Source organism: Melozone crissalis, unplaced genomic scaffold (genome assembly GCF_028551555.1).
Source record: "Melozone crissalis strain CALT ecotype California unplaced genomic scaffold, PUWL_Pcris_2 ptg000042l_1, whole genome shotgun sequence".
Classification (NCBI taxonomy): domain Eukaryota; kingdom Metazoa; phylum Chordata; class Aves; order Passeriformes; family Passerellidae; genus Melozone; species Melozone crissalis.
Window position 1 is genome coordinate 19,388,902 of NW_026535820.1, and position 12,265 is coordinate 19,401,166.

The 12,265-nt window shown below is 38.9% G+C and overlaps 1 protein-coding gene across 1 annotated transcript in view; it reads right to left on the bottom strand.

Moving 5' to 3' along the window:
• The window catches only part of MYOM1 (myomesin 1), a 68,311-nt gene extending 61,917 nt beyond the window's left edge, over positions 1-6,394 (bottom strand). Inside the window, exons 1-2 of the mRNA XM_054285436.1 lie at positions 6,304-6,394; positions 2,219-2,707 (exon numbers count right to left, since the gene is read on the bottom strand). Of these exons, the coding sequence (XP_054141411.1) occupies positions 2,219-2,646 (428 nt within the window). The 5' untranslated portion in view covers positions 2,647-2,707; positions 6,304-6,394. The remainder of the gene's footprint in view (positions 1-2,218; positions 2,708-6,303) is intronic.
• Between the last annotated feature and the right edge of the window lie 5,871 nt (positions 6,395-12,265).

Consider the following 12,265-nt stretch of genomic DNA (forward strand, 5'->3'; position numbering starts at 1 on the left):
TATTTTAGGCAGCAGCAATGAATTTTCTCCAATACAATAACAGGATCACAGAAATAAAGAAGTTGCAGCTGAGACATTCTTATCTGTGAACTATCTATTGGCAAGTCTTGTAATACAGAGTATTATATAGGCAAATATGCTACTTTAAACCAAAAACTTTTATCTCAAGCAAAACCTCAGCAAATGTTTTAAATTCTCTCTCAACTAAGCAATTTCATTTCCTTCAATATTATACTGTTGACATTAGAGTTATTCTTAATGACAACACAGAGGTTTCAGAAGAAACTTGTGTGACAGCTGAAGTGTTTGCAAGCAGGACTCAGAAACAGGTTTTTTTAACAATCATTTTTTATAACTTGAAGTTCTTTTTTTATGGGAACCTTTTCTTCAAGAAGAAGGAAGCTTTGGGTTAGCGTCAGCAACAGAGTGCAGGCACAGCTGCATTGCTGCAGAAATTTGGGACATCTTCCCTTACCCAGCACCCTTTGGAAGCATAACCCTCAGTCCCAGCACCTCCAGTTTTCTTCCCTTCACCAGCAGACTATAAGTGAGATTCTCACTGCTTTCTCAGTGGTAAATTATCTGAACAAGTAAAAGTGTTTCAACAGCAAGCCTGGATATGACCCACTCTAAGACAGTCAGCTGCAGAATCATAAAATCATTACAACCTCTAAGATCATCAGGTTCAACCAGTAACCCAGCATGGCCAAGCACACCCTTAAACCATGTCCTTAAAGTGTGTGTATCCACGCATTTTTTGAACACTTCCAAGAATGATGATTCCACCATTTGCCTGGTCAGCCTATTCCAATACCTGACTACCCTTTCAGTGAAGACATATTTCCTAATATCCAATCTAAACCTCCTCTAGTGCAACTTGCAGCCATTTCCTCTCATCCTGTCTCGTTACCTGGCAGATGAGACCAAGCCCTGCGTGGTTACCTTCTCAGACAGCTGTAGGGAGTGATAAGGCCTCCCCTGAGTGTCCCTTTCTCCCAGCAAAATAACTGTATTTCCCTCAGCTGCTCCTCATAAGACTTCTGCTCCAGAACCTTCATCAGCTTTGTTGCCCCTCTTTGGACAGGTCCCAGCAGCTCAATGTCTTTCTTGCAGTAAGGAGTTAAGTTCAGTCATTCACCTTGACTGTAACAGCCTGAGGATCAAATTCCTGAACAAACTCTGGCAAATGGAGATTGGACCCTGAGTTTCCTGAAAGCCAAGATTTCAGTGAAGGCTGAAATCACAAGGTGCTGTTTACTGTGGTACATGTAGTCCTTCTTTCATTGGTTTTGGCCAAGATTTCACCATCATCCACAACCCTGGGAGCATATTCAGTTTTCAAAATTTAAATTTTCTGCTGGACAAGTTTTGATCAGCTCTGCTAATGATACTCTTAATTTTATATTAATATAACAGCAAGCAGATGTTTTGAGCTGTAATTTGTTGATTGTTTCCTCTATTGCTCTATTGCTAACAGCTGCTCTAATCTTACTTTAATACTTCTCTAATTTCTGTAAATCTCTGAGATATATGCATACAAATAATATGAGGCTATTATAGCAAAAATATTATGCTAATGTAATTGCTTGAGCAATATTTATTACCTTAAATTTTAAAAAAAGCTATACAAGCTGAGCATAACTACTCTTCTCTTGTAAGATGGGACACTTCAGGTTTGGAAACAGTATGCCTCAACCAATATACTGTGTGAAAATTACAGTTTCTTGAATCACTCAGCACAAAAGGAAAACTATTAGGCCAAAGAAGAATTAATCATACATGGTCACATCAACTCAAACTTGCATGAAGAGCTTTGAGTTCTTGTACTACTCCAACCTCCAGCCAGATAAGAGACAGCCTCAATCCAAAGCTATCACAACTCTTCACATTAAGTTCAGCTGTATTAATGTGGCTAAACAACTTGGAAGGAGAAGTAGCTCCTAAGCAATTTAGAGTCAGCACTCAGCTACATCAGCATTGCCAGTGCTATTCTTATGACAGTCCAAGCATCACACATAGATTAGTTCAACAAGCTAAGCTGACCACGGTCCTTCCCATTGCCTAAGCCAAGGGGAAACACTGGATCAGGAAAATACATTAATATCAAGTTATAGAGAAACTTTATGTGGAGGAGGAGGAGAGTTTTGCCATTGTTTTCAATGGGAAGCGGTTGGACATTTTTCTACCAGGATGCTGTTTCGAAGGCAGATTATCTTACCCAAAGCTGTAGGCTTCAGATCCCAGCCTGTAGGCTGCAGCCAGCTTGTTGATGGACTCAGATGCATGGCTGTAGGCAGCTGAGCTGGTGCTGAGGGACTCCGAGTCAAGGCTGTAGGCAGCAGACCTCTTGCTTTGCGCGGCAGAGCTGTCGTAGGCTGTGGACCCGTGGCTGTAGGCTGCCGACTCGAGGTCGTAGGCCAAAGAGCCATGGCTGTAGGCTGCTGAGGAGTCAAGGCTGAAGCCAGCTGCAGATGAGTGGCGATAGGCCGCGGAGCCCCTGGCGTAAGCTGCGGATCCTTGAGCATACACAGCAGATTTGCTCTTTGTCTCCTTTTGGTACTGGCTCACAGTGGACGACAGCGCTTTGTGGCGGTACGCACGGTCATAGTGCTCGTGGTGTCTTTGGTAGAACGGTAAAGACATCATGGGTGCCTTCGGATTTTGGGTTCCACTGCACTTTTCTGAGTGTAAATAAACAGGATAATGTCTGAAAAAGAACAGGTCAAACATAAGGACTACCGTCAAGGAAACTCCTGAGTTATCATACAAATAATACCCAACTTCACACAAATTAACGCTGAACTTGAAAAATCAACTGCAAGGATTTTAGACTTATATTTTTATGATGTGATTTAGACTTTCAGACAGGTTCATATTCAGGTTTCAAGATGCTCACATGTCACCCAGAAACCTTTGCAGTCTTGCGTCTGTTCATTTGTAGTTGGTTCCCTGCTACTGCAAACTGCTCAAGTTTTATGTGCTCACTTATTACTGCAAACTAATGAAACTCTGTGTGCCTGGCTTCTTCAGAGACAGTATAAATAATTTTGTTCAATTACAATAGAGATAATAAAGTAATAAATTACTTTTAAAGGCATGAGCAAATGCCTTTATAAAAACAAAGCTATAAAAGCTGAAACAAAAATATATGAACATTTCATTTATTTTTGTAATCCAATTTTCAGATTGAATTTAATCTTCCATTTATTATTACAACAGTGAATAAAAACACTAAGATTGAGAAAGAAGTCAGTTTTTTCTCTAAATGTGCACTGCAGTGATTGTTTTGTACGTGATACCAGGGTTCAATTTAAAAGGGCTTATTGTGCATTATACTTTTACAGTTGAATCAGGGATCCAGTCTGCATGCAATGGGTAAAATAATATCATGCTCCACAGTGCAAATCCTTTTCTTTTAACCTAAAACATCATGTTCAAGATTGCCAAGACCCTTCCTCCAGATAATAGGTCCATTTAACTTTAGTTTGCATATCATCAGTTGATTATCTTGTAGTCACTTGTAGTGCAAATTTTGATCAGGTGACAAGCAGTTCCCCTCTCAAAATGGGATGAAAGTTGAGTGCAGAAAGTATTTCCCTTGTTTGTTTGTTTGTTTTAAAACCAGCAGTTCCGTCATTATTTTGCTTTTTAATTTTGCTGTCGTTAGAACTGACTTTTTCTACTTTAACATGCAAGCTCGCCTCAAATAATCCATATGATAACCTTTCTTTCTCTTTCTTTTAGGCTCACATGGCTACTAGAATTGTCTCTGAAAAGGTCCCTGATTAGTAAGGCGACCTTTTGTAGCTCATAGAAATGAGCTACAATGAAGAAATGTTAGCAAGGATTTAAATAGGATCCAAAAACAAGAGTGAGAGGCGTTTGTTATTCTTTTGGGGTTTTTTTTAGTATCGATCACAAGAGTAGGAAAATTGTTCTTCTTCATGATTTCTTCATATTAATGAAAAACTATTTAATGTTTGGACTAACAGAACTGGAAGACAATCATGACTTCATGAAAGTCTAGATATCCAATTTGGGTTGTCCTGCGCAGGGTCAGGAGTTTGTCTTTGATGATCCTTGTGGGTCCCTTCCAACTCAGAATATTCTGTGATTTTGTGATTTTTTCCCCTGGTCTTTATGCCCCCTAGACTTTAGTCCTTGGTTTTTTCTTTAGTATTTGGTTCTGACAGCAAGTCAACAAATTTCAAACTATTCTCTTTGACAACTGCAGAGGTATTTGCCCTAACCAAGGCAACTTATGAAAAAGAAACCCAGAAACAACCAGAAACCAAACCCAAACCCAACAAAAACCAGAAACAAAGAGGAAAATTTTCTTCTATTTCAGGGATCTCACAAGGGAAATGCTCCTTGTATGATAACTTGATTATTTAGTTGCAGGAAGTCAACAAGGAAGAAATTTATTCAGAAACTTTTTATGTAAAAGAAGTTGCTGATATCCTGACCACAGCATAACTGTGACTGCAAGAAGACCAGATTATACATTTATTTATTTTTACCTGAGGAAGAAGGATAAATGGGAAAGAGTGTTAGGCCATTGTTCTCTTTGTCAAAAATTTATGTTCCTTTTTAACCCTCTTATTCCTAATGCTGGCTATTTTTTCATGTCAGTCTAAAATAATGCAATTATTGCAGTCTAAAATAATGCAATTATTAGAAAAAAGAATGTCTAGCATTATTTTTTCTAATACCTGTCAGTATTTTGTGTTGTTACTTATTTAATTTTGTTAGCCACCAGTAGTGTGTAGTTCCTCTGTATTTCCCTAGTTTCAGAAGACTTTTTTCTTAATTTTCCTCATTGTCTCCCTCTTCTACCTCTGCAGAGCTGGGTTTGGACTTGCAAATCATTGTGATCATTGCCTAGGAAGGTTAAGGCATACAGAAGAATATTGTCTTGCATACTGAAAGGGAAGGAACATGAGAACATCCTGTTTTCCTTCTGCAGAGTACTATGGTTTGTCTTCACCAGCTTTATTTGAAGTGTTGGCTGGCTTCACCATTCATACAAGAGCCACAATGCCAGCAGGCATTCAGCTCAGGCATTCTCACAGCCTTCCAGGCTTCAAAGTATGGAAGGCGATCCACAAGTATGAAGCACACTGCATGTGTTGCCCATTAAGAAGTTAAACGAAGCATTTCATTTACAGTTTATCAAACCAGAAGAACAAATTAAAATGTACAAAGGAAACATTTTTCTTCCAAACATGACAGGTCTGGATCTTGCTGTTCTCAGGAGTAAAAGTCTGTGATAGGAGTAAGGACTGTGATAGCAAGGCAGGCACTGAGCACTAAGTCAGCTCTCCTGGTTCAAATCAAAGACCAGCACTGACTCACATCATGTAAAGGGAAACTCCTTTTTAGGTATTTTATCACACCATGAGTTATGTTTTATATTTCCTCTGAAACATCACGGATTGCTCACAGGCCAGGATAAGCTGGTTACATTAGTCTAATCAGATACAGTAGGGCAGTGCTATGGGAGATGACAAGTAACTCAGAAACTTCCAAGGACTTTGCTCCTATCTGGAGCACTGCCTGATTATCAGATTGATTCCCGTCTCTTAAGTTTTATCTATGCTGCCTGCACCCACTTAGTCTGTGTGCACCAACCAGCCCCCTTCAGTGTGAGGGCAACACTCCTCAAGATCAGTGTAGCACTTCAGAGCTTGGCCTAAAAATATTAGTGGCCATAGTTAGATGAATTCACAGTTTTTGGAGCTATATTTTAGCAGCTGTTGAACTGAGTATTTAAAATTACTACTGAGCAGACAGACAGTTGTGTACTTGTCCATAGTTCATAGCTACACGTTAAAGGAGATGATTCTGCTGCCATTACCTCTTGTGCTGTGTATCAGTCTGTGTAGTTCTTTAAATATCTGCTCCATCAATCAATGAAAATAGTGAAATAGATTTTAAAAAAGAAACTGTTGTAAGCAGAGAAAAGATAACATCCTATGCAACAAGAAAATATTTATGTTATTTAAGCATTCTCTAAGCCCACAGGAGAGTACATGACAAACTCCTCCTATATCTCAGTAACCCAGGCTTCATTTGAGAGTACTGTGACAATATGCAAAGATAGCTGAGTGAAAATAAAAGAGCCCCTGCACTACTTTCTTTTGTTTCACAGCTGAACATTCAGATGTCTCCAATTCACATCCACAAATCCCTCAACTGCTGAGCTATGAAGAATAAAGGGAGCTACAATCGGCTTGGCATTACAGATTCAGATTAAAAATAATTGAACACATAAAACCTTCCGGCATTAAAAAAACCACTTACCAGGATCCAAATGAATGGCAGCAAATGGAAGAGCTCCCAAGTGGATGAATAGCACAAAAACACAGCAACAATGAAGCCAGCAAAGAAAGAGGTAGTTAGGACGAGGGGTAAGGACTGGACTTCAAGGTCCAGAACAAAAATAATGCCTGCAGTCAGTGGAATGTCAGAGCCCCAGTCCAGACCTTTTATGGCCAGGGGGATGCTATAAATATAGCATGGAAGAGGGAGAGAGACAGAGACAGATACCGATACCCTGTACTATCTCTGTGCAAAGACATGATGACGGCAGCCTCAAACTAAAGGAGATACGGAGTTCTCCCTTTAAAATATCCTCACTAAAATCTACATAAAATCAGCATTCCAATTAAAAATTATTTCTAGGATTTTTTTCCCCTAGTTAAATCAGATTTAGGAAGAGAGAAAAAAAAATTGCATCATGAACCAGAAACTAGGAAAGACCAATCCCTATGTTGACCTTTGCTATGGTACAAGAATTTGAACATTTTATTGATTCCTTTTTTTAATGACAAGCCACAGCACATGTAAAATAAATATTTCAGCTTAATGACAGACAATCTATCAAGGCTCTCTAAAGCCATATGGGTTACATATCAACAGAAGTGTATTTTCTTTGTTCTGTTGACACAGTTACTTTTTTATCTTCTTCTTTAAGATAAAATGCTAAATTAAGAACATGACCTCATGAGGCATTTAAGTAGATATAAACAATGCAGCTGTAAAATCCAACTTTTTGTTTCTAAATTCAACAGTATTACCTCTAGGAATAATTAAATGGGCTTGTCTTCTTTCATTTTGGTCCCAGCATTCTGGCATAAAAATGAGTAATCAGTGTGGCTGAATATTGCATCAGAACAAGCTCTGTTGTAATCTAGATCTCATCTGAGATCTAATAGGTGGAATGCAGTATGATCTCATTGTAAATACAATGTACCTCTGCACTGTAAATTTAGCTTTCAATAAAAGCGATTAGTGCATTTTATTTTGTTAATTTGCATCGACAGAAATATTAACCTTCACAGTTCTGCTATAGCTTCTTTTCACACTTGACATGCAACACAACCAAGAACTTTCCAGATTCTCCTGCTCTGCTAGCACTATACCCCTTATGGGTGTAACTACCAGAAAAAGGTCTGGACAAGGCTAGAGGATCCCAGGCTTTTCTCTGCAATAGTTCATCAACATCTTCACCTCACCACCTTGATTCTACACTAAATCCCTTCATTGTCCCCACTAGTCACTTGTTCCCTGGGGAGCCACTGCCTCCTTTCTGGTGCTCCACCATGCAGTAAGTTCAGAAGCCTCCTCACCTCCCACACCAGGAGCTGCTCAGGCGCACCACACGTTTGGGCTTTTGGTTTTTGCTCATGAGGACAGAAACTATGGCCAACAAAAAGTTGTGCAGTCATAGAAACTGTATTGTGGCTCAGGAAACTGGCCAAATCTGGAACAGGCAGAATGAAAAACAGGCACCTTAATACAAGCTTTTCTTCCCCCAGAATGCAGTCCACTGTTCTATAGGTTCTGGGCTATAATGTATATTTTTAGTTATAGTAGATGGAGTCTCAGTGGACTGACTCCTGGATTGCATTACAAACTCCTGATCCACTCCTTCGCCATGGGTCATTTGCACTGACGTCGTAAAAGTCTTAATGACAGGCAAATTGCTTTTTAAGAAGACAGGAAGATGTAGAGAAATGAAAACAATTAAACATCACATTTCTCTGCTTTAATTGCAAGACAATCTGTGTAGCTCACACATGGGGGATAAAAATCTGAACAACATTTTCAGTGTTTTTGTAAAGCATAATGGCACCATGAAGTTCAATACAGTTTTCAATATCTGTACTGCCTCCGTTCATTCTGTAAATAGAATGGCAAATACAAAGTGTAACAGCAAAATATTATTTTGCCCCTTAAATTTACACAATTTCAGGTCTAGCTTTATTATGACATAATATCCACAGCTAATTTCAAATCACTGAACTCCTATTTGAATATCAAAGTACATATTTTAAATCACTTGGAGCTGGACAAGCCTCAGAATCCCTGCAACACTCTGTATCCACATGTATTTAGTCACATTGGGCTTGGGAGAGACACCCTTAGGGAATATTAGTTATGTCTTCTCCTAATTAGAGCTACATAGTGTTGAAGATCAGTTTGTTTTTCTGGATGGGAAAGCTAGAATATTAATTTAGAACCTGACATGACAGAACAAAAAGCTTTCCAGACTGTCCACTGAAGATTTGAGAGCTACAGCATCCTGTAGCTGGGGCCATAAGTCAAATGACACAGCATCATGGTACATCTCTTTCATTTGAGTATAATCTCAAATAAATCTACCAAAACAATTTTTGGAGAACAGAGGCTTTGAGCATGTGTGTTGTCTTCTGGAGTTTGCTTTCAAGCTTGGGTCCAGTTTTCTGAATTGATTTTTATCAAGAAAAAAGAACACTTCAGGAATATGTGCTATTGTCCATTATACTCCAACTAGCCATCTTCATAACCCACTCCAGGGGAGGGAGGTCTGTGTTCCCTGCCTTCACCCATAAGAAGGTATTAATATATAAAAGGTTTCTGTTGATTCTCTGCATCACCCAGATCATATATTTAACAAGGAGTCAACCTTTTAACAGAAGGGTCTGGGTGCAGCCTACAACAGCTTTAGTGTCTGGCCTCACATCTGAAGAACCAAAGACCACTGTCTCCTTGATACAGACAGAAATTTTTCCAAAAGCCTCAAGCTATTGACTGTTGGTGCCTAGATCAATTTTTCATCATACAGAAATATTTGCCTTACCATTATTATCAACATTTATTCTACAGTGTCTCTCTGGAACTGGAAATGTCGCATAAAAATGTTGCTGAGAGCATTTATTTTCCTTTGTAACATTATAAAGGTTTCTGTCCATAATAAAACCTTACCCCAAGAGCGTTTACCCCAAGGGTAAAACCTTACCCTGGAGCTATTCCAAAGGAAAATTCTTTTAATTTTTTTAAATAAGTGCTTTTGGCACTTAGGTTTTTTTTAATCCATAGTATCTCCTGTCATTTTAAATTCCATATCAAAACAGATGGTTGTCAAATGTCATCCCGCATTTTATCATTCTTTCCTAAACATCACAGATTTTTCTATATCTTTGTTCCAATAATGATGGATAGTTTCTAATATCATTGCTGTGTTTAGCTTTGTACCTTGGAAAGGCTGGCCAGAACACTTTGACACATGACTGCTGAAGGACCAGAGTAGTACCTGGTAACTGTTATCTGCAACTGCAGATAACTCAAACCCAGGAAACTTGACTGAGGTACAATATCTGAGCTGCAGCTTTTAGAAGCAGGTAATATGCTTCAACATATGAGTTAAATAGTTTAGGCAGGATATTGGCCAAACAGAGATGCCCAATGTCTGTGACTGGGGCAGTGGGATGAGCACTGGCTGTCAGGTCCTGATAGAGGCTGTGAGGAGCTCCAGTGGCCCCTGGGGAGCACTAAAAACAGTGACTCTGCAGTGATCGTCACTCCCTTTTCTGTTATCCACAGACCATGTAACTGAACTATGTCATTACAAAGAAAACAATCTGTAGATATCATCCTAGTGAAGTGCAAGCTACTATTGCAATAATACAATTGCCTCAGGTATTACAATAATCATTTCCACAATCACTCAGGCACAGCTAACACAAATGTACAGTGTTAAGTAGTACACAAGAACATCTTCCATTTTTTGTTCTCACATTAATTGATTTAATACTTTTAAATCAATCAAATGTTTCTTTTAAAAGAAAGGATAGTGGCTGTGTCTTAATAGAAGAAACAAAAAATGTTTGTAGCTCTTTAGCCATCACCCTTGGAAATTATGTCTAATATAAAAATTAGGCTCAAACAATTAGAACAAAGTTTTGAGGAAAATTTGCACCAGAAATTCCTACATTGCTTTATTCAACACCTCCTGCAGGACAGACCTTCATATTTCAAACGTCAATCATGAGTAAGAAAGTCTTCCAGAAATTTGGGGTGAATGCAAAAAGACCTGGTGAATACAAAGAGGTGAACATTAGACTGTTTAGTATTTAAAGAAAATAAAGAGGTACACTGAAGAACAGAAGGAACTGATATTAGGATCTCATGGGTGAGATCTCATGCAAGTCAGAGATAATTCTGGTGATTATTTCCCAGGTGTGATTTAACTTTAAATGAAGTAGCTCAAACATCAACAGTGTAGGCTGTAGCACCAAATGATTATGAGACAATTGCCAAACCCACCAGGACATTTCACAAATATTCAGAGAGTTGATCAAATTATTTTAATAGTTTTTTTCAGTAACTTAAAATACCTGCTATAGCTGGTGACTTCAGACTCCAGTGCAGTCATATTCCACAAGGCAGCAGTATGTTTAACTCTGAACTTGATTAATTCTGATTTTATCTAATGGGCCTATACTCGGTTTCTCCATCCATGCTGTAAGACAAGTTTTTTTCGTTTCTAAACAATTTTAAGTTTGGAGACTCAACAAAAGGGACTGGCATGAACTAAAATAAGATGCTTCAAAGACTGGAGGGCAAGATCAATTTTCTGTCTGATCATGGTCAGTATTGGATAGTTCAGGAAAACAAGCAAGAAATCAAAGTGGACAGGTTTTCAATATCCTTTCCGGGGGATGTTTCACCTTAACATTTGTAGCTTACCTAGTTCATGATCTTATGGCTTAAAAGACTTATAGGAGAAGTTGCAGTGGCTTAACAGAGCCCTTTATTAAAAAAAAAAATTAAAAAACAATTAAATAGCTGTTTACAGTAAAATTCTAGAATTCAGTATAATGCTAGTCCTACAGATGAGAGCTCAGCCTTTACTGACTTTCTGAAAATCAACTTGGATTTGATTATTTTATAAACTGTTGAATGTTTCTAGTTGCCCATCTGTCTTTTTTTCTTGCTATAGCTTGTTCCTGGCTTTCTAACAGAAACTGTCAATGTCTTGTTAGCACATCCCTGCCTCTTCCACTGAACATCCCCTCAGCTGGACACACCTGCAAAGTAGCAGCAGCCTTCTCCCCTCAGTGACTGGAAGGAAGTAGAGGATTCCTGCCTCATTTCTCATGACTGCCATTGACAACCCAGCATCTTTATACCCAAAGAAATCCTCATAATTCAGTGTAAGGTTAAACAAGAGCAACAAAATATGAATCCTAAACTTGCAAATCCATCTCCTCCAGGTCATTTAGCCACAATGAATTTTTGAATTTGAATACTGTGCTCCTCCAAGATACTGTGCCTATGTATTCCACCAGTGAAAAGCAATGACTTCTGGGTGAGTGATTTACATCTCTTTTCAGTACTTCCACTAAGAAAACTGCAGGGATGTTGAGAGGAGCACATATACCAAATGGGCACCAGGTGTGCCCAAAACCCCACTGGCTGCTGGGGCTCCCAAGGAAAAGCAGCTGTGGGTTCACTGCCACAGTGAGAAGTCTCTGTGACTGCAGGTAGTGGAACTAGAAAGAAGTACCAAGGGCAACTTACAGGGCAGGGAAGGGTCAGGTTGGGGGGGACTATCAGCTATTAAAATATCCTCCTCTGCCTACTCAAGCAGCTGGCTCAGACAACAGAGCATTATTTTTTTCCCCTGATAACAGGTATAACAGGGAGATTTATCCAGGAGAGATTTCATTAACTAAATCCAAGGTTAATGATGGTGTAGCTCTGACAATTTAAAGCTCAGCAAAGGACTCTTCCACCTGCTATTTACTGAGCTAATCAGTTTGGGGTGAGTTTTTCAGCCAGCCCTGATCTTGGCACTATATAGCTAGTCCAAATGAGCTAGTTAATTTAAATCTCCTCCAGAAATAGCTCTATACAATGTCTGTGTGGGCATTACATTAATTATTTTTTTCAGCTCAAGAGCTTGAGGTCATTGAGGCTCTGTTATAAACCCAGATGA